The sequence below is a fragment of the Rhineura floridana genome, chromosome 7, assembly GCF_030035675.1.
Source record: "Rhineura floridana isolate rRhiFlo1 chromosome 7, rRhiFlo1.hap2, whole genome shotgun sequence".
Taxonomy (NCBI): Eukaryota; Metazoa; Chordata; class Lepidosauria; order Squamata; family Rhineuridae; genus Rhineura; species Rhineura floridana.
Window position 1 is genome coordinate 77,258,430 of NC_084486.1, and position 26,976 is coordinate 77,285,405.

General features: G+C 39.2%; 1 protein-coding gene across 2 annotated transcripts in view; it reads right to left on the reverse strand.

Moving 5' to 3' along the window:
- RBM20 (RNA binding motif protein 20) overlaps positions 1-26,976 on the reverse strand; it is a 199,120-nt gene that overhangs the window by 92,388 nt on the left and 79,756 nt on the right. Inside the window, exon 1 of one of the 2 annotated variants that reach the window (XM_061636023.1) lies at positions 13,883-14,052. The exons of the other annotated variant lie outside the window; for it this stretch is intronic. Within the exon in view, the coding sequence (XP_061492007.1) occupies positions 13,883-14,022 (140 nt within the window). The 5' untranslated portion in view covers positions 14,023-14,052. Of the gene's footprint in view, positions 1-13,882; positions 14,053-26,976 lie in introns of those variants that run through there. 2 annotated transcript variants of the gene reach the window in all.

The window sequence follows — 26,976 nt, forward strand, 5'->3', positions numbered from 1 at the left end:
AGTTAATTTTCTACTGTGTGACACAGTACTCACTTTTGTCATATCTGAGATGCCAATAATTTCACTGGGTGACTGCAAGTTCCAGTATTATGAGAAAGGAAAGGGGGGTCTCTATCCACTCTCTACATGCCATTCTTAATTTTATAAGCCTCTATAAATATCCCGTTTCCTATTATTTTTTTAAAACTAGCATTTTAGTCTTTCTTTGCAGAGAGGGAGCTCCAACACATTTATCACTATTAAGGGCCCTAACTATACTTTACAATAACAACATGATTAACCATCGGGTTTTTAAAAAATTACTTACCTGGTATGGGGGGAAAGTCATTGGCACTGCAGCTCCTGTGGAAGGGAGCCTTACATCTTTCCTCACCAGCCACTGTCTTGATAAAAATGATCCCCATTGCAATTAGCATTACAAAAAGCCTCCCGCTGGCACTATTCTATTCTATTTTTCCAGTGCTGTGATATTCTTTTAAAGATAGATAAATGCAGAACATGCATTTGCAGAGGAATGTATAATTCCACCCTAAGAAATAGCTGGTACAGACACACCATTAACCTCTTTCCTCTCTATAGATATTTTGCTATGTTAAGGTTATCGTTCTAATCACTGACTTCTAAATTCCTTTTAAGAACTGGGTCACAGAGACTTAGGTCACAGATGGACTTGAGGAGATGGTTGGCTGTATCAGAAGGCAGCAGAGATCTCAAGTAGGATGAAAACCTTTACACATGATGCTGAGATCAGTAGTCAGAAATTTTAGCAACAGCTTTAGTGCAGAGGCAGGAAGTGTAGAAGGTCAACAGAAAAGTTGGAAAAGAAGAAGTCAAGGCAATATCACTCTGTTCCAGATGTTTGGAGATGAAATATAAAAAAGTGGTATCAGATGGTAGTCAGAGGAAGAAGATGAATCAAAGGAGGGACACAGCACCAATTTCAATTTCTTTTAGATGCCAGGTAAAACAGTTTTATTTACAAGAACCTTTTATTTGACTTAATTGTGGGTAGCAGCTGTTTTTAAACTATTTAGTTATGTTTTGAATTTATATCCCTATTTTAATTTGGCTTTATTCTTAATTTGTACTGATTTTTAAATTTTGTAAGCTATCTTGAACTAAAGTTTGATGGAGAGGTGAGGCAAAAACCTAAGAAAGAAAAAAGCTAATCTTTGCTACAAAGTGATAAAGGAACAGCTCATTATAATGACTTTTTTTTCCCTACAATGAAATCCTCATAATTTCTCAGTAATTTGTTACTCAGGACCAAACTCAACATGACATCAAATGTGGATTTGCATTTAATAAATATTCAAATAGCAGTGATAATTATCAGTATCACTGCATGTATGGAGGGCAAACATACCCCTTTTCACCCTCATTACAATTCTAATAATTACCAGCCACCGCCACTGCTAAGAGTTGCTGTTTGATTTTTTTTTAAAAAAATGTTACGTTAGCCTGGCCCTTATTTGCAAATTGCTGCTGGTCCACCTGTTCTTTGGTTCTTCCTCATTTTATAATGGAGGGAGGTATGATTTATTGTACAGGATGTTTTAAAATACCAGATGAAACAAGCTTTAACATAATATCACCCAGAAAATATGAAATTAAAACCAGTAGAGTCTTAATCACAGCTGTAAAAGTGTTGACACACACTATGAAAGGACTACAGTAGTGGGAGAAGGTTTCCTTGGAGTTGGTGAGTGGTGACAGCCTATCTTTAAGAGCAATTCATAAAAAAGAAGCAAATTAGTTATGTTTGAAATCCTATCCAAATTATTGGACAAGTCAAACTGCCTTGATGTTTGACCCACAAAAATATGTTCCTCCCACATCTTCCAAACATTTGCGAAATTATAAATTTCACATACTTGAACATACATTATTTTTCACTTGCTAACAAAATATTGACTTTTTCTCCAATCATGCAAAACTAGAACTTTTGTGTAATATTCTGACACACAATATTTGTTCTAATGGTTATATTTTTAAAACTGGACACCCACATTTTAGCCTATTTATTTTAAGAAAGGCCTTGATTTTCAAAATATGTCATGCTTTTATAACATGACTGACACCCAATATTCACTGTATAGCTCCTATAAAACAGAAAGAAGAGTTATACTGTCTTCCCTGTTTTTCAAAAAACAAAACTCACACCCTAGGTTGAAATACCAGAATTTTCATATAGACTTTATCCAAACTCCTGGGATAACTTGAGAGTTTTCCATGCAAAACTCTTAGTTTTGAATTAAGTCTTAAATTTGCTAATCAAATCCAAACTACCAGGCCTATCTGCTGGTGTAAGCAGCTCTAATTTCAGTAAGTTACAGTTAGGAGGTTATTGTGTGGTGATTTTCAATTATCGTAAGCCACCTTGAGCAGAACATGGGCACTAGAAGGGCAGCGTAGAAATTTTTATATAAAAAACCCATAAAATTAGTTCATTGTTTATAATCGAATGTCAGTGTACATCATTTACGTAATGTTCACAGATGGAGCTAAAACTTTGCAACTTGCTTTGGTGAAGATGCTAATGCTGAATTCTTAGGGATGATTCATAGATTACCTGTGTGGCACAGTTTTTCAACGACCATCTAACACAAGTAGCTCTCATTTCCGGAACTATTTCCAAAGAGGTTGGAAGATCAAAATAGATCGGGCCATCAAGGTCTAACGTTAGGAGCAAAGGGAGGTGGCCACTATCCGGACGACTTTCAACTGTACAGGAAAGAGTCTTACTATATAATTTGGTAGATGTAATGAAAAAGTCTATTGTAGAAGCTCCTAATCCAGATAAATACGTAAATTCTCCGTTGGTATCACCATGTACAGAGCCATTCAGTAAAACAAGATTCAGCCTAAAGAGTAATTGAGTGAGGCATAAACCGGCATAATTGAGTCCAAGATCTTTAAAACGTTGGCAAGGAAGGTAAGAAAACTCATTTACGAGAGGAGGAATTTCATGGAAATGAGCAAATAGCACTTCATCATTGGGGCCTAGTCTCACGTTGAAATCACCCGCTAACACAACTTCCGCCATCGGGTTTAACGATGTCTGTTTGTCTATGTACTTCTCAAGTTCGCAAAAAGATTTACTAATTTGTTGTTTCCTATGAAACGGCGGAAGATAAACATTTATTAATAACAATGAGAACCTAATAAATTTGAGGGTGAGAGACATAGCAAGGCCAGGCAAAGTGTCTAAGACGATGGCGCTAATCTTGAGCTTTAAGGCAATCATTACCAGTAAGCCGCCTTTAGGACGGCCACCTTTTTCACTAGGAGTAGCAGCCATCGAATAAACTGAGAAGCCATCAAATACTGACGGCTCAGTACACCAAGTTTCTTGGAGAAAAATAATGTCATATTTATTTACGTATTCTTTGAATGAGGGGTCTGATTCTTTGGATCTCCATCCAGCAATATTCCAAGATAGAATCCTTAATAAGGATGTCAAACTGGGAGATTCTAGTCAAGGCTTGATGTTAGTTGGACGGAGAGATACAGTATCCTGATTTATGGAGGCATCGTCCGTTATTGGTAAGTCGTTCTCAAGAGATTCAATTAAATCGAAGCTAGGATCCATTTGGCTAACATTGGAGATAACTATCCCAGAAGGAGGAAGTAGGTTCCGCTGAAAAGGAGGACCTTTTTGGGGTGAACCTTCTTCTATGGGATACAACAGTCTCCTATCAGTCCAAGTAAGAGGTGTCAAAGGGGGAGAGTTATCCTGGTTTGGCTTTAGGGAGCGATCGTCAGGATCCATCATTGATATATTTATGGCAGCTGGAACAGTACAAAGTCCTTGATCTTTGCTAAGGGACTCCCCACTTGAGAGTTGCTTTAATTGGAAAATAAGTTTATATAAACTTAAAATAATATTCGATCGATCTTGAGATGGCAATGAGGCATAAACTTCAAGGAGTTCCCGTTCTTCTGCACTGGGTTCATCATTATCCATTGTACATCGTAAACTATAGTTTGAATCTGAGTTCACTGGGGGTTGAGAGAGTTTTGAAGTCTTACCCAGCATCTGAGGGAGAGATAAATTCACTAGGTCTTCATCCATCATGTTTGAATCCCCCATTAACACCTGATGAGAGGATTTCCGTAAATTCAAAAGAGAGGAGGTATTCCTATAAAGATGTTGTGGTGGAGCAGTATTCTCGAAAAGTCTTAATGCAGTAATGCCAATAGAGAGCAACGCGTTTCTGTTTTTAAGGATCTGACGTACATGCACAGTCGAGCTAAAGGTAACTGCAGTCCATACAGAAGGATGGATGAAATCTAAATACTCCACGCAAACAATATCGTCGATTACAAAAATACGTGGAATGGACTTTTCTAGAATTCTTAAAAAGTGAAGCTTGCGCTCGAAAGGAGAAGTACGACCCCGAGGTCTATAATAATTAAGGAAAACAAATTTTTTACGATTAAGAACTAGCGACCATTTTGGGAATATGGGGTGACTGTAAGTAGCTATAGATTCATGCTGAACTTGTGCCTTGAATTCTGTAAAACAGATAATGAATTCTGATCAAAATTTTTACCAGCAAAAGGTAAGGGACGAGGAGACATAAAGATCCCTTTTACAGCTGTATTATCCTCTCTCTGGTTTATTTTAGGGGGAGATGTTTTCGGTCTCCCAGCCTTCCTAGCAGCAGTTGGTGCATCCAGTAATTTAAAAGTCTAGAGAAATTCATCTTGTTAGAAGATTTTAAATTTGATCACTTAATGTTCTTAGATTTCTTCGTAAGAGGCGTCTTCTTACCCAGGAGCCGCCAATTGGAACCTTTTTTCGATTTATTACGTGACAAAATTCCATTCCTACATTTCCCTGGAGCAGTTTGTAAGCCCCTAGAAACAGTCTCTGGGAGACAAATAAGTTTGTTAGCCACTGCAACTAAAGTAGAGAGGAGCATATTCGATTCCGCCAAAAAGGTCTTCATATGGTCTACATCCTTGGCCATCATAAGAAGCCAGCACTCGATCGGAACGGCATTAGGCGAGGAGATTCCACCGCTGTCATTTAAAAAATTAGAAGGAGTGCATGCTGTAGAATGTGGAGGTGATCCATTTGGAGGCTGAAAATTTACAGGATTAGGGAATTCCTGAAGATTCCCCTCAGGTTCCTGAGGGACAACAAACGATAACGGAGTGTCTTGCTGGATCCGGTTCTCAGCTTCCTCAATCTCTAAGGCTAAATTTAACTGGGCTGGCTCTTGAAGGCTAGGTTGTAGCATTCCATTTAGGTCCAGAGACCAATCTAAGGGAGTAGTTGCCTGGATGGGGCCGAGAGGATGAAAGTGCAGGATGCGATGACAATGCAAAGGATCCAATTTCATCAAGTTTAGAGAGCCCCTGCATATAATCCTCCGTGCATTCGGTTCTTTCTGGGCAAGAAATTATCCCCAACTCGTCAAGAGGCTCTACCTCTGATTTAGAGCCAAAGAAGGATACAATCTTAGTTTGTTTAAGTTTTCCAGGAAGGGACTCAGGATCCGTGGGAGCCAAGCCCAGAGACTTATAGTTCTTCCTAGTTAGCACCATATTTCCTCAAACAACCGCAAAAATAAAACAAAGTAGGACAAAAAGAAGTTCCAAGTTCAAGATAAACTAAAAATATAAAAGCTAAAATGTATTAAACAGAGGCAGAGGCTGATAAGGTTCTTACACTTTAAAAGCCTTGAAGCTCATCTGGTCTAAACAAAAAGAAAATAACAGAGATAGAGACTCCTCCACGAGGTAATAAAATAAACCAAAGTTATTACCGAACTAAGTTGTTTAGGTAAAAAAGTTTCTAAAATTGAGAGGCCGGTAGGTCTAAAGAAAATTTAAAAAGTTAAAAATAGGAATCAGGACAGCTCAAATAGCTTACCGGCTGCAGCCGCCATCTTATCTCCGTGAATATTTATATGGAAAACGTTTGGCTGGTCTATGACCGTAATAAAATTTATACAGCTATTTATGTTATGTTACGTTTTATTTCTAGGCCGCCTTTCGGCCAAATAGGCCCCCAAGGCAGCTTACACACAAATAAAAATACAAATACAAAATGCAAATAAAAACAATACAATTTACAAAAAAAAAAAATCAAACTAACGAAGTCCTAACATCTCTAAAAAAACAGGAGCAGCAAACCAAAAGCATTAATCTTCCTGGTAAAGGGCAGTCCCCAGAAAAATGTCACTAAGAGCAGGGGTGGGGGGCAAAGCAGATGGAAAAGCATGCCCCTTGATGGTCCCAGCACGGTCCCAGCACAGTCCCATCCCTGCAGCAGCACGTCTCAGTCTGCAGCTCCTCCTGATAAGGCCCAGGCAGAGGGGTGGGGCAAGGCAGATAGAAATGCTTGCCCCTTGATGGTCCCAGCACAGTCCCATCCCTGCAGCAGCACGTCTCAGCCTGCAGCTCCTCCTGATAAGGCCCAGGCAGAGGGGTGGGGCAAGGCAGATGGAAATGCTTGCCCCTTGATGGTCCCAGCAGTCTCATCCCTGCAGCAGCACATCTCAGCCCGCAGCTCCTCCTGATAAGGCCCAGGCAGAGGGGTGGGGCAAGGCAGGTGGAAATGCCTGCCCCTTGATGGTCCCAGCACAGTCTCCAGTAGGAGCCCAGGGCTGCTTGAAGCAACGCAGCATATATATATAGTTGCCATTTTAGGCACTATAACACATGGGGATTTATTTAAGGTAGCTATATATTACTTATAATATTTATTCTATATTTGTTTACAGTGCAAATTAAAGACAGCAACATATACAATCAAATAATTTAAAACCATAAACACAATTACAATATTAAAACAGCAGAGTGAAAATAAAACCCGTGTTGAAAATACACCATTCCAATACTTAAAATACAAAAGATTAAAATGCCCAAGAGAATAAAATATAATCAGTCAGTGCCAGCCAAATGTCTTGTAGTAGCAGTCCATAACTGAGGTGCCACAAAGCCCTCAAAATTTATTGACATCCACTCTGATTGTAGTTGACCTTAGTGGAAGATCTTAATAGTTTTGGCAGGTTTATATGGGTGAAGGTGGTCCTTAAGTTTCCTTGCCAACACTGTTATCTTTTCGGTACCAGGTCAAGACTTTCCTCTTCTCCCAGGCATTTTAGCATGTGTTTTTAAATTGCTAATTAAAAATGTGTTTTTAAATTTGTATATTTGTTTTAATTGTTGTAAACCGCCCAGAGAGCTTCGGCTATGGGGCAGTATACAAATGCAATAAATAAATAAATGTATGAAACAGGGGACTATGTAAGGTGGGTGGATAGATGACGTGATTCACTTCCACATTAGGTCAACTGGAAAGTGCAGCGCTGGCATGGGAAGTAACAACCATGTTAACCATCCATCCTACATAGTATCCCATGTCAAAAATTACCAGTGCGACATGCAGAAACACTTCCTGAAACTCAGATTACACGTTTCATGTTTCCATTTTCCAACATAATAGTGTTGCAGGAGCCCAACTGGGCTGCCCCTGCTAAGCTCAATGCTGGGAGGCCCTATCCACCAACAATCTCAAGACACAGAATTGATGCTTTGATCAGATAGCTTTATTTCAAGCAGCTGCTTCGGAGGTTGCCCAGAGGTACAAATCTCAGTGCAAGCCCCCCCAACTGTGGCAATCCGTCATCTTATATACTGTTCAAAGTTACATGATTATACAATTATCACCTGATGATAGATAACAATATGTAACTTCATCCCATAACTTGACATGAGTTTTCCTTACTTGGCATAAACAAGTAACTACATTTCTACGAAAATATGTAATGTCAAGATAACTTTTCGCTTCCTTTCACATCCAAATCATTCCCTTTACCAATATGTGGCAATGCAAACAAGCACTTTGCTACATTTTAACCATTAACTTTTTCCTCACAGCTTTATGAAATACAGTTTCAGCAATATGCATAGAGATATCATGTGAAAGTAATGTTACTTTTACATACAGATAACAGACAGAAAACTAGTGTAATTCCAATTAATGGCATGTTAAAAAGCCCATGAAAAACAGGTAGTAAAATAGGATTATATACTGACAAAGAGGAAGAGAATAGTTTTTAAAGAGAGAGCTGTTTGCTAGTCGGGCGGGATATAAGCTGAATAAAATAAAATAAATTTGGAACTACAAAAGTAAAACTATAGTCAAATATAGAATATAAAAAAGAGGTACAATAGCAAGTATTTACATAGCTAGTGTAGCATATTCAGTTCCTTTCATGCACCAATATTCAAAACCATGAAGTTTAGGATAGATTTCTTGAGACTCTCTCTCAGCTATGTCATAAGACTGATGAAACTAAACATGGATTCTGTGTACACTGATCTAAACTACTTCTAGGAAGGATACAAACTTGGATACAAAAGTGAAAAATAATGTTTTTCCAATGGAAGATTACTTGCTTTCCAAGGTATTTCAAATATAAAGTAATAATGTGCAGGTGAGAAACTAAAAAACAGTAACATGCAACATACTAATACATTTTTATTTAACTTTGTTAAGTCCTTCCTACTTGAGAAAGTACTGTTTCTTTCTTAAAGAAACATCTCAGTATCTTATAGAAGAAGCATGCTTCCAATATTTAAACTTTGCAGTGCTCCACATACTTTTCCATGCTCTATAAGTCTTTATAAAGTGTCCAATAAATGATTACAGTATAACTTGAAGAGATATACTATCCATTTGTAATGCTACATATTTTCTGTGCTTTGGAAAGGATAACTTGGTGGCATGTGGATGAATATTGTTTGGTCATTAAGCCACTGAAGAAGATGAAAACTTGAAATACATAAAAACATAAGAGCCTGCTGGATCAGGTCAATGGCCCATCTAGTCCAGCATCCTGTTCTCACAGTGGCCAACCACATGTCCATGGGAACCTGCAGGCAGTCTACAAATTCTGTTGTTTACATGACGTTACATGACATCATCTAAAAGCACATCCAGTTTTCACAATTATAGATATTGGAATGGATCCACACAGCATCCCTTAAACTAAGAATGAGGAATCTGTGGCCCTCCATATGTCGTGGGACTCAATCGGCCTCAGCCAACATGGCCAATGGTCAGGGATGATGGGAGTTGTAGTCCAACAACATCTGTAGGGTTCTGCTCAGGACACTGTCTTCAGCAGAAAGGGGATTCATTTTCAACGAATCCCTCTTCCCACTGCAGCCTCCAGTGTCACTTCCTACACTGCTCTGAAGATTCCTCCAATTCTCTCAAGCAGGTTTCGCCATAGGGTAGTGGATAGGAGGCTCCATGGGAATGAAGCATCAATCAAAATCTCTTCCCTCTTCTGCCAGCAGGATTCCTTCACTGGATCAGAAGCCTTTCATGGACAGAAGGAATCCCTCAGTTTGTGGAAAGCAAAATCTGAATCCAAGCCATTATCATTTAAAAATTTCAAGAAAATATATGTTATTGATTAGATTTTCACATTGTAACAAATTTGGGATTTGCCTGGACATACAAACACTCTTTTTTTTTACATATTATATATATTGCTTGATGTTAAGTAAAACTGTATTTATTTATTTATTTATTAAATTTCTATACCGCCCCATAGCCGAAGCTCTCTGGGCAGTTCACAACAGAATAAAACATCAATACATGTCCATTCAGAAGTACACACTGAGTTTGGGGGGCGGGGAGACACAATATTTTACTTAAAATGACAAGGAAGCATGCATTTTCAATATGTTTTAGAGTGAGTGGTGGGGGAATAAAATGTATGAAGAAAATGTGGGTTGTGATGCTATATAACCACATAAGAAGTATTCCTACTTTCCACAGAAATCAGTACATTTAGGCATATATGTTTAGGATCAATGCAAATCACTACATTAAAATGAAAAAAAAATTTTTTTAAATGAATCACGTTCAGATCCAACTAATTTCACTGGGAAAGAAAGCATGTCATTTATTTTCCTCTTTAAATAAATGGATTGTAGAAGTATTTCATTAGCTAGATCATGCCCAATATTTATGTTCATGTCTTGTAACTGGGGGGGGGGGAGTCAATAATAAAGTGTGCAACTAATCTTAAAATTTGCAATGCATGAAAATGCCCAGACTAAATGCTGACATTCACTTGAAGAATTCCATCACAGCTTTGTGTCACTTTTTCAATTTACAGTGCCTGGAAATTGAGAGAAATCAGGCATGCTTATGTATTGTTGGTAACAGGATTATAAGGGACTATCCAGTCTCTTGCTGCATTCTTCCTTTTTCCTACCATTGATCTGACAGCAAAATTCACCCATATCTAACCTCTTTTTCCGATTAGACCTATTAAGCATAGCAGGGCTGTGAATGTGAGCAAGGATGTATGCACACATTCCTATGTGCAATGGATAAAGTGGATCATACTCTTAAGACTGCAATCCTATATACACTTACTTGGAAATAACTCCCACTGTACTCCAAGGAACTTACTTCTGAATAGGCACATATAGGATTGTAGTGCAAGCTTGGTTAACCTTGAAATGGATTGTAACCTCTACAGTTTATTTCATACTGTCTCTTCCAATACTGCCTGATTCCCCTCAGTGTTATTTCTATATATTTTTTCTACTCATATCACACTGGCAAATGCACCTTGGATATCCAAAATCGATTGGCTATTGGTTAAGAAACTCTAAAACATGACACTGTTATAATCTTCTGTTCTCTCTTCGTCACCCAGCCATAATACACACAAATCTTTTTCATCTATGTGAAAAAGATACCCAGATAATTTCACCCAGATTCCACATTCTAAAGCTGCTGCTTTCCCCCAACTACATGCAGATCTACACACTGCATTACACTTCTGCCCACTTACTAAATCCTATGTCAGGCTGCAGCATTTATGCATTCCCGCTCAAAGAAAGAACAGGTGAACTGATGTAATCAGCACATCACTAGTGCCTTTCTAACAACTGATGTTCCGTTCAAATCACTGAAATACAAATTTACATAATGCTTTTACAGGAACTGCAGGATGTGGGGGATAAAGAGTTAACATTATTAAGCCTACTGTTCAGACCTTAATAAATATCAATCATTTCTATAGCAATTCTCATGCTATCTGTCTTTGGAACAGTCACATGAAGTCTGAGAGATGCCGCCCTGCCCAAGACCATCCTGTGAGCTTCACAACTTCAGTATGTGAGTGGAGATTTGAATCTCAGTTTCCCACATTCAAACACAGCACTTGGCATTTTTCATCATGTTTTAATTTACTTTTGAATTGTAATAATCTCATGTAAAATGTAAACTTTAATTAATTTAGGATACAGAGTACTACACTCTTACTCCTCCTCTGACTGGAAACTTCCCCACCACGAGAATTGTATTTTTTTCCCATGGACTAAAAATGGCATGTTGCCCAAGTCAAACTTGACTATATTTCACATGGAATTGTAATCTTTCTGTAAGTCCCTACAAGCAAAGTAATCTTGGCAATTTTACTACATGTGTAAATGCAACAGAAAACAATCAATTGTCAAAATAATTTGAAATCCTACTCTCTGGAGTTATTTAATATTTGCTTTAACTTAATAACTGATTTCCATAATTCCTATGCCCATCAGTGTTTGTATATATTTTCCAAATATTCCAAATTAGTTTATATAAGAAACCCAATAATGCCATGTATCTAGTCATTTTCTGTTTACTATAGCTAGGACTGAAGCATATTAATTATGTCAACATGCAAGAAGAGATTAAATTATGCAGCGCAGTTACAAATAACACGATCATGTTCCGCTGCCATAGATGGGAGTGTTTTGACATTTGTATTTTACGCCATGCCGCCATTATAAAGAACGGCTAGAAGGATGTTCTTTACTTCCATTTTGTTAAGACACATATGATGGCAGATTTTTAAATATATTTCTGCATTCATCAACAAAAATGTTTCTGAAAAGCATATTGTTTTAGACCACTATATTTGCTCATAGTTTTATCATGATTAAGCTGCAATCATAAACACACTTGCTAAGACATAAACCCCACTGAAACTCAATACAACTTATACAAAAATATATAAATAACGGCTACTGTACCATACCATAGTTTGAATGCCTAGATCATATTTCTCAACATAAATGTGAAGTGAACTATGTCCCACTGGAACTTACTTCCATGGAAGTTACTTAGCATTGTGATGTGGACCACACATCAATAAATTAAATATTCACAACAGTGTTTTTAATAATCCTAATCCTTTGTACACAAACTACAGATAAATATACTTCTTGCCTTATTGCAAGATCTTTGGGTTGAAACAGCCTGTTCTTAAACAAAAACTGTGTAGCAAGCTATCTGAACAGGGTGGTTTATAACAGATCCTATTGGAGGCCGCTGATTCATAGGGTCGCCATAAGTTAAAATCGACTTGAAGGCATAGAACAACAAATGTAGCAAGCTAAAGTAACCCACACAACTTTGCACACCACATCAAAATATAGCACGCACATTACATTTCAATGTTATTCCTATTGCTTCAAATGTTCTTGAAAATTAAAATCATACGTAGAAATCTTTAAAATATCACTGGGGGACTTGCTCCTTTATTTAAAGTATTCATTTTTTCCAAATTTACAGCACACTCCTATGCATACCTACTCATAGTTTCACTGAGTTCCAGGCCTACTCCCGTGTGTATATATATATGACCGCAGCCTTAAAGAAATTAGGTTATTTTTCATTCGTTTCCTGCAAGAAACCTTTGCAGGTGCCTAGATAAAAACAATACTAGCATTACTTGGCAATGCTCAACAGACTTCCTTCCTCATAAAACAGATCTGATGAATGAACACAAAAAAACTTACTTGTTTTGGGACCCCTAGGCAATAACATAAATATCTTTACAATGTGCTAAATTGCAGCACTCCACATCTTTTTTAGTCATCAAGGCAAACTGTGGCTCTGACAGCAATGTTTGCTATTTTAACAACTCTCAAATTTATTTAATAATATCCAGAATCTCTTCTATAGTAATATTCTAAAAATATGGGGAAAAATATTTGAACACAATCACATAATTATTTTTCTTCAGCCCAATGCCTTCTATTACACAGTATTATTCATATTTCAGTTAATTTTCAGGTATTTCTTTTAATTAAAAAAATAGCCTTTGGACGCATTAACATACCAATTTTCCTCCACTGTGGAAATATGTGGAAGTTTAAATAGCAATAGATTACTGTGATTATGTGACTATTGATAACTTGACAGGGCAAGTACATTTCACCTACAGATACTACTACTACTATATATACATATAAGAACTTGTATTTTGTTTGCATTCCCGCACACCTAATTCCACTCAGTTGAGGCCTCAGTACACTCACATTTAAATTGGAGAAACGCTAAACCTCCAACATACAGATAACGGAGCCTACAAGAAGCACCCTATTGCTCGTAATCATATGATGAGCTAGACTTTCTGTTTAAAAGAAAACTGGATGCCAAAAGTGGAGGAACAAAATTTAACTATTTAGAATGCACATCAGTGGAATATACATCAAGGAATTTTCACCGCTGCTGTGGAAGACTAGAAAGATAAAGCGCATTCCCGACCAGCCTACTGGAGGATAAAATGTGAAAGAAGCGTCGGCTATGGACCCCTTTTTGTATGTACACTACCGGGAAATACTCCAAAGAAAAAAAAGACTGCTGAAGTTATTAAGTAACCCCAAAGAGAACGCTTTACAAACGAATTTCTTGGGCACTTTGCTGTCTCTCAACCCAGAGCTAAAGAGAGAGGAGATAAACAGCAATAGAACAGAAAGGAAACTATTAGTCCCTCTTCCTTTTCCCCTTCTCCCCACCCTATCCCACCCCTACCCCGCCCAAACTTCACAGCACAGCTCTTACTTTTGGATGAGTTGGGGTAGGTTCGGTAACTGTGGCATCCCCCTGGTGGGACCGCTGTTGACCCCCGGCTGGAGCTGAGCTGAGCTGCAGGTATCTTTGTCAGGCTGGTCAGGACTATTGGGGTCCGGGGCCTGGTTCATGGCAGCCGCTGGGACCCTTCAGGCAGCTGAAGGGTCAGCCAGCACCACCCGAGCCTCCCTCGGAAGCAACGAGGGGGAAGAGCGCCGAGACGCCTGATCCCAGCTGGCTAGACAGCGTCTACTACAGTAGGAACTCAAAGCAGGCGGCGGTGGCAAGTGCCACTCGTGCCAGCTCGCCCTTCTGGAAGGTGTCCTCGCTGAGGGGGCAGCAGGCGGCTGGGGAGAGAGAGAAGCATTTATGGCGACGTCTGGTGCAGCGGAGCCAATGGAGGGAGGAGGTGCCCGCTCCTACGCCAGGACGGAGACTTCTGGAGCCCCGGCCATTTCGGAGATTTTGCTGATTGGGAAGGGGGGGCTGCAAGGAGACGATAAGCGCCCATAACCTAGGATAGTAAAATAAAGTGGCATGTGCTGCTGCAGCATGAGGGAGAAATTGGCAGAAGTCCAGGTGTTACCTTGCTAAAGCCTAATTGTCTTTCCACTCACACAGGGCATCTTTAGAGTGAGTCAGTTTCCCCTAGTTTAAACTAGGCACAGTCAATATAGTGCCATCCAGATGTTGCTGAAAAACAACTCCCATCATCCCTGACCACTGGCTATGCTGGCTGAGGGTGATAGGAACTGGAGTCCTTTGTTGGCGTGTCGTGTATAGATCATACAAGGATGGAATCCAAGAGTCGCATAGAACAGGAATAAGCCAGGCCAGGCAAGTTTCTTGTAAGAGTCTTTACTAGGCAAAGACATTAGACACAGTTCTCTTCACAGACAGCTTGTCCCCCACACTGAGCTTTTCCAAGCATCCCACCTTATCAGGCTTCCCAGCCAGCTGCTGACCTTGGCAAACCTGGCGCTCTGTTCTCACAGCTTAACCCTTCTGCTTCAGGTTTCACTCTCTTTGCTAAAAACCCTGTCTGTGAGTCTCACAGCCTGCTTCACTGACCAACAGCCCCCACCTGAGACTCACAGATTACAAAACTTCATTGTTCATTATTACATTTCTACAAAATTAACTTTTCATTACAATACATATCAGTACATGGTTTGTTTTCTTACAGTTTCTATTTACATTTTCAGTTCAGTTCTTGTCTCTATTTCTTTATTCACACAAGTTTTACAGAGTCATTTTTGTTCACTTTTATTTGATAACACATTTATATTTCATTCCTCAATACAAAATTTCCACATGAGATTCATTGTTTCTTTATCTATTGGTCCTTCTTTTTCCCATTCTACAGGATATTTATCTCTTTCATTATTCTGTTGTGTAACATTAAATGTGAATCTCTGAGGTGGTTGACCTTTCGTTTTTCTTTCTGATCTTCTAACATTATCTATTTCCATTTCTTCCTCACTTTCAATTTTATTTGGACCTGCACCTGTGTCTGCACTTGTACTTGGCACTTCTGTATCTTGCATTGCCATGTCTTCACTTCTCAGCCTTTTTACAGTACGTTTGCCACCGTGTATTAGATCAGTCAATGCAGTTCTTAATGGAATTTGCTGCCCAAAAGGAACATCTGCTGCTTCCTGCTTGCTTGCACTATCTAGGATAACTGTTTGACTGTCTCTCCAAGGTTTATCTATCACCTTTATGCTTCTGCTTAACACTACTTGTTGTTTCTCAGGCAACCAAACTCTATAATATGAATTCTGAAATCCCAAAATGCGTCCTGCCTGAGCTCTTGAGCCTAATTTACCATGCCTTTTCTGTTTTGCAACATGTACCCAGCATTTTGCCCCAAAACGTTCTATGTGTTTCACCCTGGGCTTTCTTCCAGTCAGTTTCTCATAGGGAGACATGCCTATTGTTCTGTGCATAAGGCGGTTCTGAATATAAACAGTGTACAGAATACATTCACCCCAATAAGTGTTATTCATATCAGCATCTGCTAGCATGGCTCTCATTGAATCCTGCAATGACCGGTTCCTCCTCTCTGCAGTTCCGTTGGAGGATGGGCTGAAGGGAGCAGTGAGACTCTGTATTATTCCCTTCTTTTCCAAATATGTTTTAAATGAATTACTGGTAAATTCCCCACCTTGATCTGATTTGATATTTTTGATAACAACCCCATATTGTGTCTCTGTCCTCTGTATAAATGCCTTTAATTTCTCTTCTGCTTCACTTTTCTTTTTCAATAAGAACACATGTGTAAATTTGGAGAAGTCATCCACAATCACTAAATAAAACCTTGCTCCACCTTTTGAGCACTGGAAAGGTCCAGCCAAATCCACATGTATGAGCTGATAGGGTTCAGTGGTCGTGCTTTCACAGCTCTTATTTACCGGAGTCACAGTCATTTTTGTTTTATAGCATACCTCACATTCATCCACATGCTCACAATGTGTTAATTTCAAATCTTGACTATGCTTTGGGGTGTTTTGTACCTTTTCGAAATGTGTGTGTGCTAATTTTCTGTGCCATTCATGTAAACAATTATCATGTTTATTTTTATTAACTCCTATCCAAGCACACGTGGGTTTATCAAGATTGCACTCAACCATAAACATTTGGTTCTGTAATTTCCCTTGCATGCATATTTCACCATCCTTTCTCACAAAACATCTATCCCCTTCAAATGTAACTTTGCAACCTATTTGAGCCAATTTTCTTACTGATAGAATGTTATATTTTAAACCAGAAACCAATAACACATCTGTTAATATAGTTCCCAAATTACTCAACCTGAGCGTGCCTTTTGCAATCGCGTCCTGAGTCGATCCGTCAGCCAGATAAATCTTCTCCTGCGCCGGCTTTGAAGTGTAAAATAAACTAGAGTCTGTGATTAGGCAATTAGACGCTCCACTGTCGAGAAGCCACTTAGAGTTAATGAGTTTATTGTCCTCCTTAGTAACAAAGTTCACGCTTGTTCTCTGACTTTCAAAGTCCCTGTTATTCCTCTTCTTTAAACAATGTCTCTGTATATGTCCACGGGACCCACAAAAATAACATATTTTATTCTCTTGCCTGCTTCTTTGATTTTGTTGTTGTTGTACAGCCACAGTCTCTTTTAACTCTGTTTTCTTATTCTCTTGTCTTCTATTCCACTCTTGTTGAAGTTTCTGTTCTACAAAGTCCAAATTCAGATGTCCGTCGGGTAAAGTTTCCAGGCTAGAGACCATGACGTCCCATTTTTGATCAAATGAAGATAACAGTATATAGACCATCTGAATGTCACTATGATGCACTCCTCTATCTTGCAGCTCAGCATTTAATCTACGTAATTCAGCCAGATGCTCTGTCATAGTCACTTCATCTGTAAAACGCATCTGATAAAGTTTCCGTGCTAAACACAGCCTGCTCCCAGCAGTTTGCTGCACATGAGCGGCTCTTAGCTTCTCCCACATCTGATTAGCTGTCGGCTCGTTACTCACCAGCAACAGTTGAGAATCAGACAGCCCCAGAGTAATAAAAGCCTTCGCTTTCTCGTCTTTCTTCAACCACGCTGCTGAAGGAGCTGCCGGAGGGGGTTTTTCTACAACATCATTCAAATCTTCTTTAATCAGAACTGCTCTCATTCTCCATTTCCAGCTGGAGTAGATTACAGCATTCAGCCTCTCCATCGGCATCCCGGATAACAGGTTTACAGCCATGTTGTCCACTCTTACTTGCCTCTTTCTTGCACTTTGGTTCTCTCTGCAACAACGTCACGTCAACGACTCTCGAACCCGTTACCTTGTATGATAAGCTGGGCTCATAACCCCTGTTGGCGTGTCGTGTATAGATCATACAAGGATGGAATCCAAGAGTCGCATAGAACAGGAATAAGCCAGGCCAGGCAAGTTTCTTGTAAGAGTCTTTACTAGGCAAAGACATTAGACACAGTTCTCTTCACAGACAGCTTGTCCCCCACACTGAGCTTTTCCAAGCATCCCACCTTATCAGGCTTCCCAGCCAGCTGCTGACCTTGGCAAACCTGGTGCTCTGTTCTCACAGCTTAACCCTTCTGCTTCAGGTTTCACTCTCATTGCTAAAAACCCTGTCTGTGAGTCTCACAGCCTGCGTCACTGACCAACATCCTTAACATCTGAAGGGCACCATGTTAGCTATCCTTGGCTTAAAATAAAGACAATGTTCAATCTCATTTGATTGCTTGAAGCACCAATGCATCAATCAGGGTTTATGATAGTTTTAATATTACTGTGAAGTATTTTTAAACACTCTGGTAGTTTGCTTCACATCTCAATTCACTGTAGCAGGCTGTTCGGAAAAGGGAGGCAGAAATGCTAGTGTTGAATTTGATGTACCAAGTTTAGAAGATATAATCTTTCAATATGAGAAAATGAGCTAGATAAGCATATCTTCATGCTCTGTTAAGTTATAGACACGGCCCACACACATCAAAGACAGCGCACAACAACTGAGTCACAGCGTAGTTATAAAATATTTGCTTGCTTAATGCAAATGAACTAAAATAACTGAAATATTTTCAGCATAATATGAAATTAATATGGGCCTCTGTGAAAGAACTGATCCACAGACATACATACAAACTTCTTGACCTTTATCATTATACCCAACACTGGGATACAAGTTAATGTGGGGGCACTTCTATTTACAGTAACAACAAATCATTTTATGTTAGTTACCGTCTATGAGTATGAGAGATCAGTTAACATGGACTCTGACAGGTATCTTAACATTCCTAGCGTAAGGTTTGTCTAATTAGAAGGCACTGGCACAGTCACTATGAAGAAGCTGTGAGATGAACATCCAACTCTATGATTAAGAGACAGAGAGAGAAAACACAAGTAAGGAGGCAAGTAAATTTCTGCTCACAATTTTAAGAACTGAACTGAGAACAAGGAAAACGCTTCAAATATGGCTCGAAGTACTTCTGAAAGTAAGGAAGCCAGTAAATTTCTGCTCACAATTTTAAGAGCTGAACTGAGAACAAGGAAAACGTTTCAAATATGGCTCGAAGTGCTTCTGAAAGTCTTGAACTCCAGCTAGCAACTTCTACTTGGTGATGGTATCAGATGATAGTATCAGACTGAAAATAACTGATCACAGAGAATGACAATGAGGAAATAAAACAGTATTCTAAAGCTTGTTAGAAAATGTTAGGAAGAACAACAATTACCTGCAGGAGGGGGGGGAACACAAAGACTTCATAGTGCAAGGAAAACTGATTGCTTCTATTACTCTGTGGCTGATAATCACATTCAGCAGCAATTGTTTTTCAGACACCAGGACTGGAATTTTGTAAAAGAGTTCAAGTGACTAGGAGATTGACCTCCTGTGTTAGCACTGCAGGGCCTCTCCAAACAGATGCTGCTCAGGTGGTTGTGTGAAACTTTAATAGCTGGAATGTTTACATACAATTAGAAGGAAATTATTTGAACAGGCTACTGGATATACCTTCTACCTGCTGGACTTCCCCTCTCCTTTCCAGCCGGTGTGTGAGCACACAGACCCTAAGAGCCTGACAGGGCAATAGAATTTGTTTATAAAAGTATTTATATACCTCCAATTCATACAATACAACATAGCGGTGTACAACATATACAATAAAATATAAAACACCATAAAAACAGGAATGTACACTTAAGTATTGCAGCTATTGACATTGTACACTTATGTAAGTGTACAATGATACACACTGGGGGAAAAGTCCCAACTTCATGTATACATTTATGGGGTTTGAGCTAGTAGTGACTGATGAAGAAAGATCTTAGGGTCATAGGTGATTAATTCAATGAAAATGTCAAACCAGTATACAGCAGCTGTCAAAAAGGCAAACTCCATGCTATGGATCATTACGAAACAGACTGAAAATGAAACTAACAACATCATAATGCCTTTATCAACTCTATGATGTGACCATTCTCAAAATACTGTGTACAGTTCTGGTCACTACACTTCCCAAAAGGATACTGTAGAGCTGGGGAAGTGCAGAAGTGAACAACCAAAATTACCAGGGAACTATAGCAATGCCCCTATGAGGTTACAACATTTGGGTCTACTTACTTTAGAAAAGAAACATGGAATGTGAAAAGCATGAACCAGGGAAAGTTAGAAATTGTCAAGCAAGAATTGGAACGCATCAACATTACAATAGGGTCGCCATAAGTGCCTTCAAGTCAATTACTACTTAACAACAACAGTTTAGAAAAAAAGGCAAGCAAGAGAGGACAGAATAGAGAGGTGTATAAAACTATGCATGGCGTGGAGTAAGTGTAGAAACATATTTTTTCTCTCTCATTATACTAAACTTCAGGATCATTCAATGGAGCTGAATGGTGGGAGATTCAAGACAGACAAAATGAAGTACTTCTTTATCCAGTGCATAATTAAACTATGGAATTCACTCCCACAAGCGATGGTGATGACCAAGTTAGACTGCTCTAATGGGAGATTAAGTAAATTAATGGGAGGCTGTCAATAGTACAAATCATGACGACTATATGCAACCTCCAGGATCAATACCAGTCACTGGGAACAACTCTGGGAAAGGGCTATTACCTTCATGTCTTGTTTGTGGGCTTCCCAGAGACATCTGGCTGATCTCTATGGAAAAGTAGGGTGGTAGGGCATTGGTCTGATCCAGTAGGTCTCTTCTTATATTTCTATGTTATGTTCTTATGCTCGTTTTCATTCATTCTTTTCAGCACCAGGTCAAGACTTTCCTCTTCTCCCAGGCATTTTAGCATGTGTTTTTAAATTTTTTTTTTAAAGTGTTTTTAAATCTGTATATTTGTATATTTGTTTTTAATGTTTTTAATTGTTGTAAACCACCCAGAGAGCTTCAGCTATGGGGCAGTATACAAATGCAATAAATAAATAAATAACAACAACAACAACAACAATAATTTTGTGTTCTGCTGGCTTCAACAATTTTACAAATTTCATTTCCGTTTTATCAATTTTCATGATCCTTTCTTGGGAACTTTTTAAACCGAAGTACAATAAAGAAGTGTTTTCTTTCATTCAAGTAAATTACAATAGTGAATTAAAGTTGTAGTTTTCATTTGATTAATAGCTACATTCCTAAAAATCCAAAAATGACAAATTCTTAACAAGCACTGTAACACAGCATAGCAGCATACAGAACAATAGCAAGGAAAATGGAAATATTTTCCTTTTAACATGGAATCAAGCCATTAACCCCCGGAAGCTGGCACTGATACAGAAAGGATTACCAACCATGTGTCCAGGCTGAATTAGGAAGAAAAGTGGGCAATTCCTACACAGGGAAATCATGGCCAAGTAAGGAGCAGAAAGTAAAAGAAACACGAAAAACCCAAGAACCAAACTAATATAAATAATCAACTGTCTAATGGGATAACTTTGCATATTATTAAGAATACTAATGTCTCTGAATATTATCTGATCCAGGAACTGAAGATTTGGCTTTGCTCTTTGATTGATTTTCAGTGCTGCAGTCTCAAAATCTGTTGGGTACAATTGCTTGCAGACCCAGCAGATTTCCATCTGTCATCATTATCAAGCTGTGGCTGTCAATCCCAGCGGTTTCACGGGAAGCCCTGGTGTTACCAATCAGTCTGACCTACTGTGCACACGTCACACAGCAAAAACCCATAAAATTTTAACGGCATTGCATTTAAAGCTGCTCTCCTGTATTCAAGCAACAGGGTTCAGACTCCCAAAAATGCATGACTGTGACATGTGGTATATCTGGCAGGTTTGGGTTGCTAAAATCAAGATAAATTGTAATTCTACTAACTAAAGAGAGAGCGAGAGAGAGCCTGGTGAAGTGTTCTAGCTATCTAACTGCAAGATGACCTGGACACATGGGTATAAAAGGAACCACCATTTGGGCAGGAAAAGAGACAGGTTTTAGATGTGTAAAGTCTGTTATTTCATTCATGCTATTTCTGAAGCACAAGACCACTGGCAACTAATCACGATGCCACAAGTTAGGAAATTACATCATGTATTTGGCATATATTACAGGATATAAATAACCTGGAATAGCAAACTGTTCACAGAAAACAAATGAAAAAGGGAACTAATTTTCTTTGGAACAGTTGACACTATATAAAGCCTACATATCTGTCACTCTGAATAGTAAACATCCTCTAGTTTTAAAGAAGACATGCCTCAGCAGGCAGACTCTGAATCCAGCAATCAAGAAATAACTGAGGATCATCCTTGTGCACATGGGATGTTGAGATACTGTAGAGATTAACTTGATACTTTAAGCAAGGCTATCAGTGTGCAAATATAAATAATATGTTCCCATTCCAGACATTACAATCTTTAATGTGAGCAAAGGAACAGAAGACATGCTTGTTAATCTGTAGCACTTAACTTAAGGCATTTAATGGCTTCCAATGAAAAACAACTCACTTCCCACAAATGAAAAAAATTATCTGCAACAACCCCTTTTAGTTACATTTTATCTGTTCATCCCTAAATTGTAAAGCATGATTGTGAGAAACACATGACTAGAGTTATGTACATCATTCAAGCACACTCAACATGCAACTGTCACTCGCTCCAGTTCTTTGTTTGGTATATATTTGGTGGCAGAATCCAGGTTTGCCTCCACCCCCCCACATTGTAACTGAAATGGTCCTTAGGCTACATCTATATTGGCAATCCTTCTCATGTTTCCTGTTGAATTATTTTATCCCTCTGGCACTTCCCTGTGCATGCCTGCAGTGCACATGCAAAACCACATCACTGATTTCATTGAGACATGAAGACTCTCTAAACTCATATATATTACTCATATATGTAATCATCTTTAGGGCTGAACAAACGACTGATAATCCAAATAACCTCCACACAAAGAAACATTTGTCAAGCCTCATTCTTTATAATCAAGTGATCTGAGAACAACAGAAGCAATTCTGTGGAGACTGGTGTGATATCCAGCCAGGGCACTGGCCCACATATCTGTCAGCAGCTACTGACCTCATCTGCATCACATGATCTTTCACTTCAAGATATGGTGTAGCTGGGGGTGCTGGAATGAGCCTGGCATGAATCTATCAACAAGAGAACCTTTAGGGTAATAAAACCTTAAGTGCAAAGCTTATTTTGTACTATGGAATATGTTAGGGAAGGGGCAGGATAGATCCACTCTCTTCACCTATTGTGTACATACATGCTTTCACAATCATATGCATGTGCACATATGTGTGCAAATGGACCCACATCTACACATTATGCAATACACACAAGCACACTGTGTAACTGAAGGTAAAAGAGCAGAGGGAGTGTCTTTTAATGCTCTCTCTTCAATGCACACATCAATACACCCACCTACTCCTTCCCCACTAGGGATGGGGGAGAATTTGATTCAGGTCACATTGAAAGCCAAATTATCAAAACAACACTTTCTAAAACAATATGAGAACTGAAGAACAGCCATCCTTTGAAATTCGCACTTATCCAAATGTTGTGGTGCAGTTCTCCAACCATGCAATGTTTACAAAAATGCATGTATTAGGAGAAATCATATATTGGTGAAAATAATATGAGAAGTGAAGAACAGCCATCCTTTGAAATTCGCACTTATCCAAATGTTGTGGTGCAGTTCTCCAACCATGCAATGTTTACAAAAATGCATGTATTAGGAGAAATCATATATTGGTGAAAATAACGTATAAAATGCATTATATTAGGATAAATTGCTTGCAAAAATGTGTACATTAGTCAAAAGTGCATACAAAAATGTATTTATTAGGAGATATTCACACTTACATGCTGAAGAACTTTCATGAGTTTTTTTTAAAAAACGCAAATTAATGCAGAAATGTGGAATTTAAATCGAATTTAAGATTAGAAAAATGAGAGACTGAGAGAACTGAAATTGACAGATCATTCCATCCCTATTCCCCACATTAGTTTTCTCCTGTTCCCCTTTTCTCCTATAGCTCCAGATGTCTTGCTTTCCTTTCCCCTCATCCTTCCAACAGATGGGGAAGTGGCAAGAAAAAACAGGCAGGGATTGCCTTGAGGCAGAAATCAACTGTGTGTGCTAAGCCAAATACAATCTCAGAGATATAAATGCTTAGCAAGCTCTGCATTGCACAAGCATCTAATGGGGCATTATTCTTCTGTAAGTGTGGAGAGTTGCTCTCGTGGCTAGAGGCCCTTTACTGCCCTGTCTGACACACTAATTTACGATCTTGGTCATGCACATGCAGATTGACAGAGTTCAGAAATAGGATATATATTAATAGTGTCTTCTCAGTTTTAAAGCTGGAACCACTGCCCTTTTCCCTACTCTTACACATCTAGTTGTGGTTGTGCCCCACAGTATGGAGTGGGCCCAAATGGGAAAGCAAGAACAACACTGAAATGGTAGGTTGGTCACAAGTGTTGTTGACTGCAGCTTTAACAAGAGTTTGGCTTGGTCCAGGGTTAAGGATCCAGCTTTTTAGCCACGCACATGCTGTCTGACCCAATACCCAACCTGGGAAAATGTTAAGGAGTGGAAGGTAAGCTCAAGCCCAGCACTGCACTGACTGATACGGTGGTCATTCATGCCAACCTCGGGTAAAGCAGATACAGCAGTCCCTGGGCTAAGCTGGACCTTGAAGTGACACTACCAGGTTTCCTAAAGTGATTCCTCAGTGGAAACTGGGGGAGCCCAACTCCACTTACCCTTTGCTATGAAATCTGACCACTGACTTCAATGCCAGTCTGAACAGATGTGATAAAAACAGGTAACACCAAAACAGAACCAGCAACTAAATACATTTATTTTGGAGAAGGCAAAACTCCTTGCTCGGCCAATTGAGATTGCAGGTGAAATCCCTTCCGAGTTCCATCAACGGACTGCTATGAGCAATGTAAGATGAGAGATGGAGGGTGGGGCAGCCAAAGTAGCATTAGCTGGGGTCTAACTGGTCTTCTTAATTTACAGCTAAGGAGTGGAGCAGATGGGAGGTCTCAGTCTGATACACACCAAAGTCTTGCCTGTGGGAGATCAGATAGTGCAGCTGTTTGTTCTCCTGGTAGAGGTTGAACTACAGCATAGCCAAGCAACGGCTAGATTGTGTCAATTCCATGCTGCACAAACCCATTGCCAAGCTCTTCAGCTCCTCCCCTTCTCCTCACCTTCTCCTCCCGCAGCAATGCCAGGACTGGAACAAAAAAGGGCCTTTGATAACCAGGCTTCTTTACACCATTAACTGAACAGAATCTCTGATAAAAGCTACACATGATTCTTTATACCTCTAATAAAAACATAGAATTTAATCTGTAAGGGGATTTATCAATTGGGCTAAAAAGAAATGCATGAATATTTCAGAATATTCATGAAATGCATGAATATTTTATTGTGCAGCAACGCATGCCACAAACAGCTGAACTTTCAACTTGATTCTCATTTTGTGTGCAATCTGGTTTATATTACTACAATGGCATTTGGTCACATAAACAGTCCTGGAAGGAGTTAACACTTACAGTATACCATGAATAATGTAACTACTGCCAAAAATGGTGATGATATGAGGCTGCATGCAGCTTAGGCACAGCGACATTAGTAGAGATACCTAGAAACCCATTTATTATATGGGAACTATCCATGGCATTTCCCTATACAACACAATTCACCATACGCCTCTATCTGCACTGACTAAAAAGGGGGATCTTAGCACTGATTTCCTAACAAAATAACAGTATACCCATCCACTTAGTTAGCATTAGATATTAAGACTATCTGACTCTATTTACCTCTGCTTTCCTTATCGATTTATTTGATTTATATCTGAGAGTAGCTTACAAAAAAAATTACAATAAAATTAAAACAAAAACATTAAAATAAGATTAAAACGCAGCACTATAAAAGCAATCACCAAAATCAAAACAAACACCTAGAAGCATGAAAACAATGTACAGAGGATTGCCTAAGAACATAAAACTGCATTTGCCTGGTGCAAAAATGTCATCAAAATAGGCATGAGAGGAGTATCTGGAAAAAGCACTGAGATGTTACCACCAAGTAAGCCCTTCCCCTGTTGCCACCATCTGCATCTCAGATGACAGAGGCACCTGATGAAGAGCCTCTTCTGAATAGGCAGGCACACATGGAAGCAATCAGTCCTTCAGGTACACAATCCCAAGCAATGAAGAGCTTTAAAAGGACAAAAGCAAGGCTTTGAAGTGAGAGTAGAAATGAACTAGGAGCAGTTCCAATTACAGTCTAACAAGCTGTATGTTGGACTAATTGCAGTTTCCAAAGGCAGTCCAAAGACAGTATTCTAAACTGGAGGTTATCAGGGTATATAACACTGAGACCAGATTATCTCTGTCAAGGTAGGGTTGCAGGAGGCATACCAACCAAAGCTGGTAGAATCATTACATATCACAGGGGCAGCCTGTACCTACAATTACAAAAATGGATCAGCAAGTACACTCAAGACTACAAACTTGTTCCTTCAGAAGACGTGCAACCTGGCTCAGCACAGGGTGAACACCATTAACTTGGGCAATGGTACCACCTTCCATCTCTTTTATATTTAATTCTCCCTGCTCTCCAGTTCTTGGATGCATGTATGGTTCCACAATTCTAGACATACAGAGTAGAAAATTGGCAATGATTCCTCAGATCTGCATAGTGGAACCACGCCAAAGATATTCAGAGGTTTCATACCACTGCGAACAAAGTCCTACCAAGTCCTGTTATATTATGAAATATAACTATTGTCTCTCAGCATCAGATCCTCATCCCTTCAAAAAAATTAAGAGTGACCTTTCCTTTATAGCAGGAGTTCAGGGGGTCCACAAACCAGGGTAAAAAAAAAAATCCAATGCAGTAAAATTAATTTCCTTTATTTATTTATGGGGGTCTATAGCTTTCATCAGATTCCATTTCATCAGAGACCTTCTGCCTGCAGGAAGAGGAACATTGCGCTGCCAGGGAGGGAGAGCCCCGTGTCATCTGCTGCTGCTGCTGCTGCTGTTGTGCTGCTTCCCCTGGCTGTCACCACCACCACCTTTCCTGCTGGTCTGCTGCTATTAACAGCTGCCACACC